At 41.3% G+C, this 21,497-nt stretch overlaps 1 protein-coding gene across 2 annotated transcripts in view; it reads left to right on the top strand.

Moving 5' to 3' along the window:
• THSD4 (thrombospondin type 1 domain containing 4) overlaps positions 1-21,497 on the top strand; it is a 997,759-nt gene that overhangs the window by 950,287 nt on the left and 25,975 nt on the right. For both annotated transcript variants that reach the window (XM_082253070.1, XM_082253071.1), the window contains 2 exons: positions 8,844-9,017; positions 9,314-9,487. In XM_082253070.1, coding sequence (XP_082109196.1) covers positions 8,844-9,017; positions 9,314-9,487 — 348 coding nt within the window. The remainder of the gene's footprint in view (positions 1-8,843; positions 9,018-9,313; positions 9,488-21,497) is intronic.

The raw sequence follows: 21,497 nt of genomic DNA, 5'->3' as shown, positions 1-21,497 counted from the left end.
ACAGGGCTGCTAAATCTCTGGTGTCTCTGCTCCTGGACTTGACCTTGAGTCTGGCTAGCTTGGCCTCCTGCTGACAGACGGGTGCCCCTCGGCTGTGTTCACATGAATTCCTGCGGTGCGAAGACGATGGCCTTTCCTGGGAGATTAAATAAAATTACCCCTCCTGGCTCCTCCTGCTGCCCAGAGTCTGTTGGACCCTGTAGTTCTGCAAGTCAGTTGTTCCTTTACATGGCAGCCATTGTGGACTACACCTACCAGGATTCTGGGAGCAATGAATTAATGTTTATGGGCTCACTTGACTGTTGTTATCCCCCTGTTGGCAGAAGGAGAACCGTACTATACAAAATCTGCATCTCAGGAGAGAAGTAAGTAAAAAGGAATGTCTCCTTCTCCATGCTGTTGTAGCCTAACTCTTGGCTACATATAGAAAACCTTTCTGAATTTTGCCATGGGAATACATTTTCTTTGTATGAATTTTCTTTGTTTAATATGGTCAGGATTATAATAAGAAAAAAATACTTGCAGCTGCATGCCTATGTAATATGCCTCCTCTATTTTATTTAAATCTTAGCAATAATGTTTAATTGGGCTTCTCTTGCTGAAAAACAGGGTTGAGTACTGTGGAAGTTTTGTTCTGAGATAAATAGTGATATCAGGGTAGGAAAGTTGGTCTGTGTCTGTAGAGATAGAATTGAGTCTCAAACATCCCCAATTAGAGAATCCACTGTAAGACAGAGCCCTGGGGCTAAAAGTGCAGCCTAGAAGCTCCAAGCAGTGTAAAAGATGGTCTAAGATCAGAAGGTGTAGTGAGGGTATAAGCTTTCCCCCTTCACTACATGCCTGGTCTCCATGCCAAATAGGAAAGTCCCCCATTCCCCAGAAATTCCTTGCAATGTTGATGAGAGTGGGTTTATTTTAGGGTATTATTTACACTCCCATCTGTGACCCTATTTGCCAGACAGTTTAAAGTGGAACTTCACTCTCCCAATCAATATTGATTATTTTTAATCCTCATGCTGCTAGCATTAGTAAATACATATGAAAGTGTATCATATTTGCTTGTTTTTTTTTTAATTTCTTTAGTTACTTCCTGCTTTCCTGCCTAGGCAAATTATGTCATACATCCCAGGAGCCTTCAGGAAGGGAGAAGCTTAGCTAAGCACAATCTCCTGCATGTATACTTGAGCTAAGGGTAAAGTAAGTAAGTAAATTCTACATGTATTATTTGCCCTTACTCAAGATGGGCACAGCCAGAAATGCTAGGGGGTGTTTTTCAAAGCGATTTCTCACCAAAATAAAGGATGGAGACATTGATGGATGGGGAAGTTTGCTTTGAATATTAAAAATGAATGATCTAGTGTTTTTGGTTTGTGGTGCTCAGATGCAGTGAAGATCCACTTTAACCACTTCCCGCCCGCCCTATAGGCAAATGACGGCGGGAATGTGGTTGTGTTATCCTGACCGGACGTCATATGACGGCGGCAGGATAACACAGCTCTGGGCGCCCCCGGGGGCGCGCAGAGCGGCGATCGGTGATGCGAGGTGTCAGTCTGACACCCTGCATCTCCGATCTCGGTAAAGAGACTACTGATGTAGCTCTTTACCATGTGATCACGGCTGGTCACATCGTAAACAGGAACAGCCGTTGATTGGCTTTCCTTAGTTTGTGCCTGACAGGCACAAGTAAAGGAGCGCCGATCTGCGGCTCCCCTGACGGGGGGGGGGTGGCACTGGTAATCAGATCATTGATTACCAGTGCAGACCCTCGGGGGGGGTTGCCACTAGATCCACCAGGGAAGCCCACTATGACCCCAGGGATGCCCACTATGACCCCAGGGATGCCCACTATGGCCACCAGGGATGGCAATCAGGGCTCAGGGAGCCCCCCATTGCCCTCCCCATCAGTGCTGCCCGCCAGTGTCCTCCCTATCAGTGCTGCCCACAAGTGCCCATCATTGCCATCCTTTAGTGTCGCCCACCAGTGCCCATTATTGCCCACCAGTGCCGCCTATCAGTGCCCATCAGTGCCGCCCATCAGTGCCGATCAGTGCCACCCATCAGTGCCCACCAGTGCCGCCTATCAGTGCCACCCCATCAGTGCCTCCTCATCAGTGCCTGTCAGTGCAGTCTCATCAGTGCTCATCAGTGCAGGAAAAAACTTATTTATTTACAAAATTGTATAACATAAACAAAAAAACTTTTTTTTTTTTTTTCAAACTTTTCGGTCTTTTTTTATTTGTTTAGCAAAAAGGAAAAAACCCACAGGTGATAAAATACCACCAAAAGAAAGCTCTATTTGTGGGGGGAAAATGACATAAATTTGGTGTAGGTACAGTGTTGCATGACCGCGCAATTGTCATTCAAAATGCAACAGCGCTAAAAGGGGAAAATTGGCCTGGGCAGGAAGGGAGGGAAGTGCCCTGTATTAAAGTGGTTAAAGTATTTTACCCAGCATTTCCAGAACGAATTTCTCCTATACTTTCCCTGACATGGGTACCAGGGTATACCTGAAGACTTCTATGTATTTGTTGATTTGGGAAAGGATTTCAGTGTTGTTGGCACTGTCACTGACACTACCATCTCTACTACTATTGTCCTTTCTGAAGCTGGACTTTAAAAAAAAAAAATCATAATATTTTTTCTTGCGGAATTCATTTTTTCTTGGTAAAGTTTTGTTTTTAACCTGTAGCAGACATTCAAGGCTTTGTGTTTACTGTAAATAGTCAATCTTTTATTAACTGCAATATATTGTGCTTCCCAAATGTCAGAACTATTTTACGCTGTAGATATTTGCTCAGTTCGGAAGAGTCACAATTTTGTATTCTGTACATGACATGGATATGACTATGGGTTGTCCCTCGCTGCTTGTCATTTACAATAACTGTTTTCTCTTGCTGTGCACAAAAGAGAAAATAACCTAGTATAAAATCCCTGGCAAGCATTGAAAGCTTCCTTTTTTCCTTTTACATTTTCCTTATATTGTGTGATTATGTTTCTATACTTAACCACTTGGGTGCTAGTCTGTATATAACCCTTCATTACCAGTCTGTTTTTCACTTATTATTGTTGTTCTAGTGTGACTAACAATTACTACAACCCTGTACTCAAAAAAACTGGTATATAATTTTTTTAGACAGACAGAGGTGGTATTTATTAACCACAGTTATTTCTGAATATTAGAAAAAGAACAAAAAATTGGGTCAGCTTACTTTACCTTTCATTTTTTACCTTTAGGTTGGGTTCAAAAAATGTGGCTGAGGTTTCCATGCGGCAGTCCATTGCATTTCTGTTTACCAGTTCAGGTGCGATTCAGGTACAAATTTTACCTGAAATTGTACCTGAACCGGACCTAAAAATGCACAGGACATTTTTTAAAATTGCACTGTGGCCACCCCGCACATGTGTAAACCGGCTGGATTGAAAGCTGTTCACATTCACATGTTATGCAAAATGGATACAGTTAAAATCGCATCCAATTTGCATATATGTGAACCCAGCCTTAAAAAATGATCCCACCATCATTAGTGGTCATTGGCACTTTAAACTCGCCTAACATAAAAAAAAAAAAAAAAAACAGATTGCTGGTTAGTGGCACCTAACCCCTTCTCTTCTAAATAAATAAATCCAACAATCATTGGTGGTCAGCATTTAACATTTAAACCCCTCACCTTTAAAAAAAAAAAAAGTCTCGAACATCGCTGACAGTCAGTAGCACTTTACCCAGTTCTGGATCGGAAGGATTGTCCCCCTTAATGACCAGGCCATTTTTTGGGATTCAACACTGCGTTACTTTAACTGACAATTGTGCGGCTGTACAATGCTGTACCAAAATAAAATTGATTACCTTTTTTTTCCCACAAATAGAGCTTTCTTTTGGGGGTGTTTGATTGGTTTGCGCAAAAGGTATCGCGTATACAAATTAGGGGAAATATTTGTCATTTTTATAATTATTTATTTTTTTACTAGTAATGGCGGGGATCTGCAATTTTTAGCGGGACTGCGACATTGCGGTTGACAGATCGGACCCCTAACTGACATTTTTGACACTTTTGGGGGGACCAGTGACATTACTACAGTAATCAGTGCTAAAAAAAAATGCACTGTACTGTAATGTTAATGTAATAATGACACTGGCAGGGAAGGGGTTAACCTAGGTGTGATCAAAGGGTTAATTGTGAGCCTAGGGGAGTGTTTTCTCACTGTGGGGGAGGGACTTGTGAAATGATCATAGAGACCTGTGATCCTATATAGAAGGATCACAGGCGCTCTGTGATCATTTCAGAGAGAAGAAAGGTCAGCTGTGTTTACAACAGCTGACTGTCCTTCTTTCTTAGCGGGGAGCGATCACGGGTTCTCGGCGGCAATTGTGGCTGCCGATCCCATGAATCAGCATCCCCGCTGCCTAGTGGGGGTGGAAGCGCGCCGCCGGCGGTGTGCGCTCGCCCCCCCCCCCCCCCCCAACACCACTCCTGCGGACCAACGTACCAGTACGTCAATTCCTGCAGCCGAGCCAGCCTGCCACAGTATATATATGCGGTGGGTGGTCAGCAAGTGGTTAAAGTGGCATTAAACCCAAAAATGTAATGTATTGCTGCTTACTAGTTCTTAAATGCCATAGCTGCATTACTTTTTTTTTTTTTCTATCTTTTTCCTCGTTTTTTTTACTTGGTAATCTGACCAGTAATGCACTTCCTGTAATAGGGTGCCTGCGCTCTGGATGAATGAGCAACATAGACACATTTGGACAACAACATTGTTATTTGGGGGGAGGGTAGTGTCAAATGTACTAGCAGATTTAGATGCACTAACAAATTTAGGCCAATCTTCAGGTAACAGCTGATCATTGTAAACACCCCTGTCAATGATAAATTGTTTGTGTCAACCCATAACTGCCACTTTGGCTTTACAGCTTGTTCTGTTGACAAACAAAAATCTTACTGGCCAGATTACCAGGTGAAAATAAAAGAAAAAAAGCCTCAAAAAGAAAATGAATGCAGTAATCACATCTACTAATTGGAAAAGCTGAAATATAATAAATGTTTGCTTTTGGGTTTAAAACTAACACCTATCTTCACCTTTGATCTACCAAGATCTACTCTTCTACCTCTTTTCTTCCTGCGTTTACAAACATTCAGCCTAGTCACAAATGGACGAAAGCCCAGACCACTGGCATTCATGGACGGCACTGGCTGTCCAAGTGTGTTTTTCTAGCAGTATTGTTTTAAAATGGTGCACCAGAAATACAAGTCTACCAACCTGCCATTTTAACATTTATGGTAGTAGTAAAGTGGTTCAAGTGTACCTGTGCTGGTGAAAAAACGTGAAGCTAAGCTATGTGCATGAATAGCAGTCATTGCCTGGAGCAACAGTAGAATGAATTTAGCTTCAAACGCAGTGTTGCCTATCTAGAAATCAGTGAATAGTGAAGTGTTGCCAGGTGCTGCTTTAGAAGCTGCTGATATAACAGTACAGTCAGCCCTCCTGTTCTGGGCCCAAGCCTCATCAGTTTAAAAGGGGGGCTCATGCACCTGCCGAACAGGAGGGCCAGCAGTACTGTCTTATTGACTTGTGACTCTTGTGCAGTGCTGCCAGCTTCTACTTTTCTTCCTTTCTTTTCTTTTCTTTTCCTTTCTTTTCTTTTCTTTTTTTTTTCTTTTCTTTTTTTTTTTCTTTTCTTTTCTTTCCTTTCCTTTCCTTTCCTTTCCTTTCCTTTCCTTTCCTTTCCTTTCCTTTCCTTTCCTTTCCTTTCCTTTCCTTTCCTTTCCTTTCCTTTCCTTTCCTTTCCTTTCCTTTCCTTTCTTTTCTTTTCTGTTCTAGTATATAGCATGCAATGTCAAGCTTCAGCTGCCAAAGCTGACAGAATATTAGCAAGCATAAGGAAGGGGATGTATTCCAGAGATAAAACTATAATCCTACCACTTTATAAAACTCTGGTCCGACCGCATCTGGAGTATTCTGTCCAGTTCTGGTCGCCAGTCCTCAGGAGGGATGTGTTGGAGCTGGAGAAAGTCCAGAGAAGGGCAACTAAACTGATTAGGGCAGTGGTCCTCAACCCTGGCCTACAGGGCCCACTAACAGGCCAGATTTGCAAGATAACTGAAATACATCCCAGGTGATATCATTTGCTGCTCAGTGATTGCAGTACTCTAGTCTGCATCTCCCCAAGGTATTACTTAAAATCTGGCCTGTTAGTGGGCCCTGAGGACCGGAGTTGAGGACCACTGGATTAGGGGATTGGAGGAGCTTAATTATGAAGAGCGTTTATAAGCGCTTGATTTATTCTCCCTGGAAAGGAGACGCCTGAGAGAGGACATGATAGCAATTTACAAGTACCTCAACAGTGATCTCAACATAGAAAAAAACAGTTCAGTCGCAATGAATGCTTGAGGACACGAGGCCATACAATGCGATTAGAGGAGAAGAGATTTAACCTTAGGCTACGCAGGGGGTTTTCTACAGTAAGGGCAATAAGATTGTGAAATTCTCTACCACAAATGGTAGTAACTGCGGGAGTATGGCTACTTTTAAAAGACTCTTGGACATGCATCTCAAGGATCAAAACATTCAGGGGTATAGGAAATAATTTACGTCCACACACACCTACGAAGGTTGAGCTGGATGGACTATCATCTTTATTCAACCTCATCTACTATGTACTGTAACTATGTATCTGTGTCCCCTTTTCCCTGCTGTCTGGGACCCCTGTGTGCCATTTTCCCCCACAGTGCTACAGTTTTCCCTCCTCTCCTCTCCCACTGGCATTTGCTGAAGGCACACAGTCAGGTTATTTCAAGATGGTGAGCGGGGTGGGGGTGGTGGCCTTACCATTCTGAATGAACACAGTGAGCGATTGGTACCGATTGCTCACTGCGGGGGCCAGGGGTACTTATGTTGCCTCCATGCTGCTACAAACTTTAATGGGTCTTGTTCGACGGGGGTATCATTTCTGCCTTGGCTGCAAAGCATAGCATCGCGCGTGTTGCATTTTAGCAAACATTTCACTTGATATTTTCAGAGTGGGCCCTGTCAGGTAGGTTGTACAGGGCCCTGTGTTTTCTGTCAGCAGCTCTCGGCTGCAGGCTTGTAAATCAGCATCAAAATTGCTAATGACCATGCTACATGTTTTGTACCCACTGTAGTAGAAAGCAGGCACAGCCTACATGACAGTGCCAACATGTATTGGGATTAGTATGGCTCTGTTAACAGTTTGCATCCACTGATAGTTTTCACATAATTATTTATTTATTTTTTTAAAGTGAAATTTACAACGCAGTATCAAAATTATTCCAGTATGTCTGTTATTTTTAATTTTGGAAATTCAGTAATGGTTCTATGAACAGTTGTAGATCATATTGCAGAGTCTTGTGGCTAAGAATTGTAAAATGTCTTGCAATCCTTCTTATATATATTTTTGTATCATACCCACTTGTAGTTTCCATTCTAATGTGTGTTGTATTTGTAGACCTCTAGAAAAACACATTTCCCTAGGCTGTAACATTAAGCTAAGCAAACTTTTACAAATATATGTCTTTTATCTGCCAAGGGAAAACGCGTAACGTGTATGTGTTAAACAGAGAAAGTACCTGCCATTAGTCTTATTCACACTATATATTGTTATGGAGGATCTTTAAACCTCTGACATAGATATTGCTCGACATCAACTCAAGTCATTAATAATAATAGCGTGGAGTAAATCAGAAGATTATGTTGTATTTCTGTTAATGTTAGATTTCTCAAACACTCAGCCGCCTACACGCTTGACTGTGTTGTGTCTGATTATTATCCATTGTATGGAAACTATAAGGGTTTTGAGTTTATATCATTTTCCTTTTAACCATTAAATGTTTTTATCTGTCCCCCCCCCCCCCCACAAGGTGCAATCTTTGTTTTACAAATAAACATTTAAGCGGGGTTCACACTTATGCAAATTGGATTTGCATGACATGCGAGTGTGACTGGCTCTCAATGGTCCACATTCAAAAAGGGTCCTATGTGTCTTTGGCTTCGATTCAGATGCAAATTTGGGCAAAAATTCGGACATGATTCGCCCCTGAACCAGTAAACCGAAACGCACCAGACCCCAGGCATGAATCCGCGGCCACACATGCGTGAACCCGCTCTTAAAGTGTTACTAAACTCAGGACCCTGCATTCACTATATCTGGTCTCCCACAGTACACAGGACATGGAAATTCAAATATTTCCAAAAATATAAACTGCTAAATACCTCTTCTCATCAGCAGTATATAGCAGTCTTGTGACTAATATCAGTATCTGGTTAAAGCTTGTAGGAGAAATTTTCATTCCACTCTGACTGTCCCATGAGGCTGCAGGACCTCTGACCCTCTGTGTGGACAGTGCTGATTGGCCCTGTGCTGATCTAGCAAAACACACCAAACTAAGCATGTGCAGAATACCCCCAAGGCCCTCTTCTATCAGGAGATGGATTGGGCACTTTGGAAGAAGGGGAGAATCACAAAAGACTGGATCAAACACCCTTTTTACACAATGCAGAGGATTAACCCCTTCCACAGTGAGTATAACAAGCATGCTTTACTGCATGTATAGACTGATTTTACTGTTGTGGGTTTAGTAACACTTTAATCCCACTTGCTGTCACTAGATGTAGCAGAGGAGGCAGCCTCTGCAGGAATGTGAACATGGTACATGCTCCACCCTAAAAAAGGGTGGAACATGTAACATGTTCCCAAAGGTAAGCTTATCTTTTAACTACAAGCGTTGTGTGTTTGAATGACTGCTTACCATCCAAGGCTTCCTTTTGGGAGTATGGTTTATGCACATACAAATCGATATATAACTACATTTTTATTTTATTGTTGGCAGTGTTCTGTGCCCTGTGGAGTGGGACAGAAAACACGTGACGTAAAATGTGTTAGTAACATTGGGGATGTTGTTGACGATGAAGAATGTAATATGAAGCTACGGCCAAATGACATTGAAAACTGTGACATGGGTCCATGTGCCAAAAGTTGGTTCCTTACAGAATGGAGTGATAGGGTAAGACATGTCTGGTACAATATGTTTTTATTATTTCATTCTTTCTTCTTCAAATGATATATTTCTCTTTGTCATATTTTCCATGTTAGCCAATAAAGAGTGTCATTCAAACTACAAACTTTCTTTAATGGGCTATGTATATTGTAACCATTTCTTTTAAAAGCTTGGCATGAGTCTTTCAGTCAATTCTTATTCCTTCATTACTCATTCTCTGTCTTGCTTAGCAGCATGTTCTTTACTGTTCCCCATAGACAAATGCTGGTGGTCAAAATAATTGCTTCCTCTTTGCGTTTCAGTGCTCAGCAGAGTGTGGGGAAGGAGTGAGGACTCGGTCAGTAGTCTGCATGTCCAACCACATCAGCAGTTTGCCGCTAGAAGGATGCGGAAACAACAAACCAGCAGAAACTACGACCTGTGATAACGGGCCATGCGAGGGCAAGGTTGAGTGGTTTACAGGAGCCTGGAGTCAGGTAAATCTTTTTACGGTACACAGCTGAGTTCCTGTCTGACTGAAAGCAAAGAATGCACTCCTATAGCTGGCTTTGTATTTACTGTCTCAAGTGAAAAGCACAGCCTAAGTCCCTGTAAGAATAAAAAAAAAAATCTTATTGTAAAACTGCTGTTGCCTGGCCTTTGATATCTCTGTGCATTCTTTTATTTAGAAGAGAAATGCAATTGTAAAATAAGGCAAATAATGTAATTAACCACTTTTGTACCAGAAGGATTTGCCCCCTTAATGACCAGGCCATTTTTTGCGATTCAGCACTGCGTTATTTTAACGGACAATTGCACGGTCGTACAACGCTGTACCAAATTAAAATTGATTTCCTTTTTTCCCACAAATAGAGCTTTCTTTTGGGGGTATTTGATCACTGTGCAATTTTTATTTTTTGTGCAATAAACAAAAAAAGAGCGTCAATTCTGAAAAAAAAAAAAAAAAACAGTATGTTTCACTTTCTGCTATATAACATTTTCCAAAAAAAAAAAAAGTTTAAAATCAAAAATTTTCATCCTTTTAAGGCCAATTTGTATTCTGCTACATAATTTTGGTAACAAAAATTGCAATAAGTGTTTTTTCATTGGTTTGCGCAAAAGTTATCACGTCTACAAACTAGGGATAAGATTTATGTTATTTTTATTTGTTTATTTTTTGTACTAGTAATGGCGGCTATATTGTGGCAGACAGATCGGGCACCTAACTCACATTTTTGACACTTTTGGGGGGACCAGTGACATTACTATAGTAATCCGTGCTAAAAATATGCACTGTTACTGTAATAATGAAACTGGCAGGGAAGGGGTTGACCTAGGGGTGATCAAAAGGTTAAGTGTGAGCCTAGGGGAGTGTTTTCTAACTGTGTGGGGAGGGACTTGTGAAATGACCACAGAGACCTGTGATCCCATATAGGAGGATCACAGGCGCTCTGTAAATATTTGATAGAGAACAACGGTCTGCTGTGTTAACAACAGCTGACCATCATTCTCTCTCATTGGGGAGCGATCGCGGGTGCCCGGCGGCAATCGTGGCCGCCGGCCCCGTGGATCGGCATCCCCGCTGCTTAGTGGGGGCGGGTACGCGCTCGCCCCAGCACCGCTCCCGCGAACCGACATACCCATGCGTCGATTCGTGCAGCCGAGCCAGCCTGCCACAGTATATCTGCAAGCAGTTAATAAATGTAGACTGCAAAACAAAAAAAACCTTAATCTACTTTAGGCTCTATTCACAACATGGCGTTCCGGATCACAGGCAGAATCGCCACAATGCTGTCCGCGATCCCAAAGCGCCGCAAAACGCGATCCTGGTTACTTTTAATGGCACCCCAATTCTGCCGTTATTGTCTTCCGATGAATCAAGGTAAAAATGCGCAAAACAAAATCGTGGGACACCTGTTGCCCAAAAGAAGTTCCCAAACTTTTTTGGGTGACAGGCACCCCTCAATTCGGTTTGCATGATTTTACCCCGATTCATTGGGTGACCATTGCGACAAAGTTGCACCACGATTGGGGTGCCGTTAAAAGTAACAGGGATCGTAAGTGCATCCCACATTTTTCTGCGATTAGGGATCGCTGCCAGAATCACGGTGATTCTGAACGCTATGGTGTGAATGGAGCCTTAAAGTAAATCTGTTGCAAACTTGGGCAATTAAAACTGAGAAAATTATAAAAAAAATGCTCAGAGAGACCCTGGTGCCAGACCCTTTGTTTCATCAATAACCCTCCATAAAATCATATGTGCATTTAACATAATTTAGGCATGTATTTTACCTGTAAAAATCCCACTTGTGCACAGTGCATCCGGAAAGTATTCACAGCGCTTAACTTTTTCCACATTTTGTTATGTTACAGCGTTATTCCAAAATGGATTCAATTCATTATTTTCTTCAAAATTCTACAAACAATACCCTATAATGACAACGTGAAAGAAGTTTGTTTGAAATCTTTGCAAAAATAAATAACCAAAAAAATCACATGTACATAAGTATTTTGCTATGACTCAAAACTGAGCTAAGGTGCATCCTGTTTCCACTGATCTTCCTTGAGATGTTCCTACAACTTTATTGGAGTCCATCTGTGGTAAATTCAGTTGATCGGACATGATTGGGAAAGGCACACACCTGTCTATATAAGGTCCCACAGTTAACAGTGTATATCAGAGCACAAACCAAGCTATGAAGTCCTAGGAATTGTCTGTAGACATCCGAGACAGGATTGTATCGAGGCACAGATCTGGGGAAGGGTACAGAAACATTTCTGCAGCATTCAAGGTCTTAATGAGCAAAGTGGCCTCCATCATCCATTATTGGAAGAAGTTGGGAACCACCAGGACTCTTCCAAACTGAGAGATCTGGGGAGAAGGGTCTTAGTCAGGGAGGTGACCAAGAAACCTAATGGTCACTCTGACAGAGCTCCAGCGTTTCTCTGTGGAGAGAGGAGAACCTTCCAGTAGAACAACCATCTCTGCAGAACTCCACCCATCAGAACTGCATGGTAGAGTGTCCAGACAGCAGCCATTCCTCAGTAAAAGGCACATGACAGCCCACCTTGAGTTTGCCAAAAGGCACCTGAGGGACTCTCAGACCATGAAAAACAAAATTCTCTGGTCTGATAAAACAAAGATTGAACTCTTTGGCCTGAATGGCAAGTGTCCTGTCTGGAGGAAACCTAGGCAGCGCTCATCACCTGGCCAATACATCCCTACAATGAAGCATGGCGGTGGCAATATCATGCTGTGGGAATGTTTTTCAGGAGCAGGAACTGGGAGAGTACTCAGGATCAAGGGAAAGATGAACAGAGTCATCCTTGATGAAAATCTGCTCCAGAGCACTCTGGACCTCAGACTGGGGCAGAGGTTCATCTTCCAACAGGACAACAAACCTAAGCACACAGCCAAGATAACAAAGGAGTGGCTAAGGGACAACTCTGTGAATGTCCTTGAGTGGCCCAGCCGGACCCTAGACTTAAACTGGATTGAACATCTCTGGAGAGATTTGAAAATGGCTGTGCACCGACTCTCCCCATCCAAACTGATGGAGCTTAAGAGGTCCTACAAAGAAGAATGGGAGAAACTGCTCAAACATAGGTGTGCCAAGCTTGTAGCATCATACTCAAAAAGGCTTGAGGCTGTAGTTGGTGCCAAAGGTGATTCAACAAACTATTAAGCAAAGGCTGCAAATTCCTACGTACATGTGATTTTTTTCATTTTTAATAAATTTGCAAAGATTTCAAACACATTTTTTTCTTGTTGTCATTATGGGGTATTATTTTTAGAATTTTGAGGAAAATGATACATTTAATACATTTTGGAATAAGGCTGTAACATAACAAAATGTGGAAAAAGTGAAGTGCTGTGAATACTTTCCAGATGCACTGTAGATATCCAAAAGCCCTGAAACTGCTGCTTGGCGCTACCATCTCAATGTAATATCCGTAACCCCAGCAGATTCAGAGCTGTCGCACAGCATTTCAAGTAAATTATTTTTATTTGCGTTCACCTACAGCTATTTACTTTAGTAATAGGGTCAGTTTATGCAGTTAAGTTACATTCATTCTAAAGCATGAATAGATCCAGAGATATATGTACATATATATATATATATATATATATATATATATATATATATATATATATGGTGCAAATATAAATGCACATATGTGCAAATGCTTTTTTTATTTCTCTGGAAAGTGGAGATTGTCTCTTGCCCCTCCTGAAAGTTGCAGGGGAAAGGGGAGTGTAAAATATCCAGATTTGCATAGGACTGTAGATGTAGTTATAGATTTGCATGCAGTTTTCACTAAATTTAACCTCTACTTATCAGTTGTCATGATATGCTCAGTTTAGAGTTATACAGTATTACTTTAAAGCGGTAGTAAACCACTGGTGGTTAATAAAAAAAAAAAAACCTGCAGGGCCATGCACATTATGGGAAACTTCCCTTGGTCTTCCTTCCAGGTCCGAGGCCTCTGGCTACACGAGTGGCTGGGGGCGCGATGATGTCATTACCGCACATGCGTGCAGAAGCCACCATTTCCAGCATGGGCTCTGAAGGTTCAGCACATGCACTAATGATGTAATCGGCTGCATGCACTCTGAATATCTCCTAAACTGTGCAGGTTTAGAAGATATTTACAGTACCTACAGGTAAGCCTTATTATAGGTTTACCTGTAGGTACAAATGGTAGTACAGTGTTTACTACAACTTTAAGCTTTGAAAACCAATTAGCAGTATTAAAATTCAACATGGGCATCCACCAGCATAGCTGTCTGTTGTGACTGGGAACATTTGGATCTTGTCACCAAAACGTTATTCAATTCAGTTACTATAAGCTAGTATAAGTATGTGTAAATCTGCCTTTATATAACCTTCCTGTGTCAACTGTTCAGTATGATTTAGACTTGGAGAAAGAGGGGCAGCATTTTATAACATTGAGTTTCTACTTTATTGTATAGCACTGCCAATCAAACATCAGGAACTTGCTGACAGAAAGATAGAATAGAGCAGTGACCACATAATTGTACTGAGATGACTGGGTCACAACGCAGCACAATATGTAGATACCTTCAGGTGATTGGACACTGGCAAAAAAAACTGCAGCGACATTCCTTATATAACCCCTCCCACTCCCAGCAAGCCTCAGATTTTGTTAGTGTCTTTAGGAGCTGGATGTTTTCTCTTTACTTGGAAAAGCTTCTTTTTTTTATGATTTTTTTTTCTTTAAGATTCTTTTATCATGCTTGAACTGTTTCATAGCCAATGCATTGTGTTCCTTTAGCTCTCTGGATCAGTTTACTCCTCTACTGAACCATGGAGGTCCGAACCCCAAACCCACCTGGAAGAAGGGGTTACCTTGAAACTTTGTTAGGGACACTGGATCCTGCATAGGAGCTTGCATTGGCACATGTTGCTTCGCAGTACAGGTCCAGGGCCTTGGTCCATCAGCCCATGAACCCTTGTGCCTAAAGATCTCTACAGGGGTATGTCCATTGTGCAGGGTAAAGCCAGGATGGGACTTGTCCCTAATACCATGCTCCTGGAAGAAGGCAATCTACTGTGGTGATGCTGGGCTAACAGTCCTTCCCGGGGTCAAGTGTGCTGTGCTCCAATCCCCTGGGGTCTATTGGAGTGCCTGCTGTGACACTTTAAATGACGTTGATACCTTAAGTAGGAGGGCCAATTGCACTTCTCTTTTTGAAATGTGACACCATTTGCTATTTAGAAACTTCTCTGCATTTCCCTTGGGCTACTTGGTTTCTTCGAGTTTACTGCATTTGCACGTGCCATTATCTTTCCTATCTTGGCATGCAGAACACTGGATCAGCATTGCTCCTGCAGCAACTCGAGGATACTACCTGTGCTCAGGCTGCTACGTTTCTGGCACAGACAGCATTAACCATTCCCAACCTGCATTGGCTGTTGTTAGTACCCCTCTGGGGATGTAGTACCACACGTGGAAGATCTAAGGTAAGAGCTAACACGGGGGGGGGGATGTCTCTCCTCCAAAAGGCCAAATTTTCTTAGCCCTGACCACTGTACTCAGTCTGTATCTTCAATTCCTCTGAGGCATCTATTGGACCCTAAAGAACACAGGGGCTGCACATGGGCCCCATTAGCCTCTCCTGCAAAGTCTCCAGACTCTCCACTCATAAATGCTTCCTGCAGAGCCTTCCCTGCCTTATGGAACTGAAATCAGGAAGAGTGTTTATCAGTTGAAATCCCTCTGCCTGGGTTCCCTTGAAATGCCCAAACCTTTTAAGTACTTCCCTGTGAATTCAATCCTAGAGCAAATTTTTGTACAGGGACTGACTCACCATGGGAAAATTTGTCCCCCTCCTAAGCACTTTGCCCAGAAATATCCTCTTGAGGAGGGGTTCCTTAAGAAGCGGGCTGTCCCTCTGGACCCAGCCATCTATTACCTAATCCACTTCAAAACTGGGCCAATTCTGACATTGATCACATACATGTTAAAATCTGCATACTATTGCTTGAAAATTACTTAGAAACCCAAAACATTATACTGCATATTTTTTTAAAGCAGAAGCCCTGGTGAATAAAATTGTGGTTGTTGCAATTTTTTATGACGCACAAAATTTGCAAAAGCAATGTTTAAACACAAATTTTCCCAAAAAAATATATTTCAATCAATGTTACTTCACACAGACACCATATACTACCATTATTTCAATAACAAATATAAAAGATGATGTTATGCCAAGTAAATAAATATCTAACATGTCGCTCATTAAAATTGTGTGGTGGCCGACTGGCTCCAGATGAGCACTCTCAGCCAATGGCATGGGGGCCATCCCCCTGTCAGAACACAATAGCGCAGCGGGGGAGATGGCTGTACTAACATCGGATTGTTAGTACAGCTGCTTCGACCAGAGCTGTCAGGTCTTTTTTGTTCAAACCAGCGGGTATTAGTATGTACTAGGTTTTACCCTCCTGAAAGCTAGGAAATCATCTTCTTGCAAAGTCTACCATTGAACCTGGAGAGCCTACTTGCATATTTCAAGGCTATGAAATTCCATCCTAGAAAGTACGCTGTAGGGTGTATCCTGTCCTTACTGTTAAGTCTGCTCTGCATCAAAATCTGGCCTTAAGTACGCTAAAGGGAAGAATCTGGGTCCTGGCCATTCTGTTTCAGAGAATGCCAGTGTCTCATTTCTTAGTTAAAGCCTTTGTGTGGGGTTTTGTGCATAATGGTCCCCTTGCACATTCCCTGTAGATGAGACTCCATTGGATATTTGCCTGGTTCTTTTGGCCCTTTGAAGGTCACTCTTTCAAACCATGTCTACCCTCATCCACAAGGTGGTTGTGTGAGGCGGGACCTGTGAATTAATTTCCTTACCCTGTAAAGATGCTATTCCATTGTTACACATGGACAAGGTAGTTTGAGGCTAAAAACCTACTAAGGTGGTTTCCTCCTCCTACCTCAACAAGGAAATTTTATTTTTTCCCTTTTGTACTGCTCTAAAACATCCCAAGGTGATTTCTCTCCACTATCTTGACATGGTATGCACTGTCAGACTCTACCTTTCTGCTATCCTTGGATCCCTCTTTGTCATTTTCACAGGTTTCCAAAGTGGGCTTCCTGCTTTTCACTGCACTATTACTAGGTACATTAGGCAGGTCAATATACAAGCCTATAGCCTAAAGGATAAGGGTCACCCTTTCCTGTTAGGACAAACTCTACCACAGGGGTCTTCAAACTATGGCCCTCCAGTTGTTCAGGAACTACAATTCCCACCATGCCTTGTCGTGTCTGTGAACGTCAGAGTTTTACAATGCCTAATGGAATGTGTAGTTCTGCAACAGCTGGAGGGCCGTAGTTTGAGGATCCTTTCTCTACCAGATCCATTAGTGCTTTATGGGCTTTTCAGCATCAGACATCTACTCTAGTTTCAAGATTTACAAGGCTGACACCTGTTTTTCTTTTTTTTTCTTTTTTTGTTCACACATTGATTTATAGCTGGTGGATGTTTAGAACTCATCTGATGCTAGTTTAGGGCATTGGTGCTACAAGCTGCTTTTTGAGCCCTTTCTTGACTTGTTGAGATTTGGACTTATTAGTGTTTGTTTGCTGTGTTTATTACTACTACTAGTAGGACTTTTTTTGTATGGCCCATGGTTAAGATTAGGGATCCAATGTCATGTACTGTACGGTTAAGAAAATAGAATTTTTGACTCACCAGTAAAATCTTTTTTATACTGGGAATATCCCTAGTTTTTCTTTATCAGTGTCCAGTCACCAGAAGGTAATACTAAAGATCATGTGTCCAGTACTGTACTCTATGGAATTAGCAGATAAACTATATCTATTAGTGTTTCATAAAAATAATGTAGGTATTTACAATTGGTAATGTCCTTCTTAGCTAGTCTTTAGAGTTAATTTGTCTATTTGTGAACTGGACATAATCCACATTTCTTTTGTACAAAGTCTATGTGTACATAGACAAGGTATTTGTGCTGGTGAATATTTTTTATTGCAGTTGACTTTCAGTTTTAAGATGATTGAGTAGGCATGTCTGCCCATGTATACATTTAAAAATGATGAAAAAATGCAACTGGTATCCAATGATTATAGAAAAAAAAGTATAAACAAAGATGTGGCCCTTAGCAGCTATTTACAAAAATAAAGAACAATGCAGCCCTCATTGATCCTTCTGTTGTAGCTAAAAATAATTAGGGTATGATGCAATCTCAAATGCCTCAATCCAGGATACCTTATACACAGAGTTGATGTGTTGGGTCATCTTCCTTTCCTGTTAGTGGATGCTTCTGGATGATGAAGAAAATACTGCATCATAACACTGTTAGTACAGGGTGCTGTTTTCAAGGGTGGAGCCATGACGCCCTGCACTCAGTCTTACCTACATGTTTTGGTTTGAGTAACTCGGCATCATTCATCCCAAAAGACTGAGAAGAAGAGGTATTGTGGGGAATAGTTCTAGACTGAAGTTTAGCATAGCAGCCTGAGCAGCTTTTTTGTTCCTATGGGACCTTTGAAAAAATAGCCTGTAGCTGGTCTTTAAGATGACATATTTGCAGGAGTGTGGCTTTAAGCTCTGCATAGTAGAATATAATGTTATAAAAGAAAAGAAAAAACACTATTAATTGTACCTAAATCCATCCTAATAATGCTTTTAGAGCAACTGCAAAGCTTTTTTGCAGTCTAATTAATTCAAAATACTCTACGCTACTTTTTTTTATTTGCAGTCAACACCTTTCATGGCCACTTCAGGATATTTGAACTCTACTATGCCATACCGTTACATAATCAGCATTTTTTTGGTAACAGTAAAATGGCATTTCTTAATCAATGGACTAAAAGATTGAACTTTGGCCTTTAATAAATAGGCTCTTATGTGCTTTGCTTAAAAGTTCGGAAAGCCTATTGTGTTCCCATAGAAAGACATGAATGCTTCTTTTGTGCCGCATCTACAGTACATGCAGATGCTTTATCTGTTCTGCTGGGTTATTTGCTGCATCAGAGTTCAGGTTCATTTATCTTTTGTAGCAATATTTCTTTAACTCACTCATTTATTTTCCTAACAATGCACTCATGTACAGTACCTCCAGCCTAAATAGAAGTATTGTAGAAGAGAGTTAACTTTCAAATGACTGTAAAGATTCACAAAGTGGTTCTCCCTGTAAGGAAGTTAATATATTCAGTTGTTCAACTCAAAGTACTATACTGAGAACTAAAGCATTTATTAATAGATACCACCGTCAAAGAGTTTTCTAAGCCCGAGTTCACAAAATAAAGAAATCTGAAAGTTGTTTTGTTAAGTGGAAGAAATGCTTGAGAAAAAATATTACCTTTTGGATTTTCAGCCTGGAATGTGGGTGACATTGTCTTATTTGAAAACAAAACAAAAGAGAAACCTTGGCTTTCCCTTATTTTGCTTAGGGGCAGCAGGAGTATTTAGGTGACAGATGAAGAAAACGCATTTTGGCTAGACCTCAGCTTCCCTAAGGCAACACTGAGAAGATAAATCTAAACCCTTGTTTGTACTTCAAGATTTCTTTTTATTCCAGTATAAAATATGCTGTTGCTAGAGGTAGAAGTGCATGCAGAAAAGAATCAGATTCATGAAAGGTACACTATGTCTTCTTGGTAGGACTGTGGCTTGACCTAACTAAGTAGAGTTCTTGAAGCCAAGATTCCACTAAGTTGGCTCCACTGTGGCTACTAATGAACAGTTTTATTACTAGATCCATCATGGCACAAAAACAAAATGCTTTCAAAATGTTATACTGATCTATTCTATCATATCTTTGAGCCAGCACTTTCTATAGCTCATGCATGCATTTTAACCACTTTACCTCCGGAGGATTTTGCTGTCTTACGTCCAGGCCACTTTTTGCAATTCGGCACTGTGCGACTTTAACGGACAATTGCACGGTCAGGTGACGCAGTACCCAAACGAAATTTACTTCCTTTTTTTCCCCACAAACAGAGATTTCTTTTGGTGGTATTTGATCACCTGTGCAATTTTTACTTTTTGCGCTATAAACAAACAAATGCGTAAATTTTGAAAAAATAACAATATTTTTCAATTTTTTTTATATGAAATTCCCCCCAAAAAAATGTAAAAATCAAAATTTTTTTACATTTTTGGCCAATTTGTTTTCTGCTACCTATGTTTGGTAAAAAAAAATCACAATAAGTGTATTTTTATTGGCTTGCGCAAAAGTTATTGCGTTTACTAACTAAGGGAAAGATTTCTGTCATTTTTGATGTTTTTTTTTTATTGCGTAATGGCGGCGATCTACGATTTTTTTTGCGGGACTGAGACATTGCAGCGGACAGATCGGACCCTTGACTGACATTTTTGACACTTTTGGGGGTACCAGTGACATTACTACAGTAATCAGTGCTATACATATGCACTGTTACTGTAAAAATTACACTGGCAGGGAAGGGGTTAATTTTTATTTGAGAGGGAGGGGTTAATGTATGCCTGGTGCTTACTGACGTGTGTGGGGGGAGGTGACTGAGTGACACAGGGACAGATCGCAGGTTCAGCTATGCTGAACCCTGCAATCTGACCCTGCCTGTCACTTAGGAAACAAAGCGGGCGGATCTCCAAACTAGATTCCCCGACGATCGGGGAAGGTCTACGTCGCTGGACGGGAACGAGCCACTTTGCCTCAGTACAGTCAACGTGACTGGTCGGCAAGTGGTTAAACACGTAGTACTGTGCAGTACTTTGCAGCAATGGCAATCAAATTTTAGTATCACAATATTACATTCCAGTCTGTTTTAATTAAGGGTGTTTTAAGATGCATGAGGGCAAGTAGGGATGTGAGTGGCTTTATTCTGATGTCATGACTATGCTCAGTGATCATGTCTAGCAAAGCAGCTATTTTGTATATGAGAGAAAATGCATTCTATGTTGCAGTGCACTGGCCCAAATCGTATTGCAATGTTGGGCAGCGTAGTGTGAGATTGTAGTATATCAAGTGTAGCTAGTACAAAGCAAGAAAAAAAAAAGGGAGCAGTGCAATGAGATGAATTGTGTATCACACTGCCCCCTAGCACAGCAGCAAAGCAGAGGCTTCTCTGCGATTTCACGGAGAAGTGTGATTTTGCCATAAAACTGGACAACCTTGCTAAAATCGTGCTGCCTAATTGTTTCTGGATGCTTGCTTTTTTTTCTCAAATGTTGCCCATACATTAACACTTAAATTTGTATGCGCTACCAGATAGCAGTATATGAGCGCACATGAGTGTATATAAGTGCCACGTCCTACTTGGACTAGAAATAGGTTGTTGGAGAAACATGGACTTTAAAGGCACTGAGTATATTAAAATTAACTATTTGATTGATATATGAATAAAAATACATCACAAACATAAATGACTCGCTTCAAGAAAGGCGTCAGAATATGTAGCCTCCATAATACAGTGATAAAGAATAAACACACACACAAAGAATACTAATTGCTGTATTTTGAGGTACTTCACATCCACAGGATCCCACACAAGACGACAGGTGCGTGCACTGCCGTCCATCGAGATCGGTTGATGTGATGATAAATATACAGAATATTCATAAAGCCAGGTTGCTTGACATGTTTCACTTGGAAAGCTTCTTCTGGAGCTAATAATTCAGTACTCTGTATATAATAAAAAATGTCAACATGGTATAGGGCGCAGAGCCTCAGTATTTTAACAAGGAAGGGGGAGTCAGCGGCCAGGAACAACTTGAAGACAATATAGATAGAGGTATAAATCGTGTCCTTAATACTAACCACCTGTAGTTGTTTATCAGGGTCAGGATAAGTCCAAACAATACAATTGTTCCTTGAGAATAATGTGGGGCAGGGCTACCCGGTAGAAAAATCAGTAGATAACCACAGCAGAGCTTGCTGCCTGTGGAAGTAATCCCAAGAAATGGCCGACAAACGCCTCTCCACCTTCCCCGGATGGGGTTAAACCACCAAACCACCACGGTTTTTATGGGATGATTTACAA

Source organism: Pelophylax lessonae, assembly GCF_965119305.1.
Source record: "Pelophylax lessonae genome assembly, chromosome: 4".
Classification (NCBI taxonomy): domain Eukaryota; kingdom Metazoa; phylum Chordata; class Amphibia; order Anura; family Ranidae; genus Pelophylax; species Pelophylax lessonae.
The sequence above is the reverse complement of the archived record's forward strand: the minus strand, read 5'-3'. Positions and strand labels throughout refer to the sequence as shown.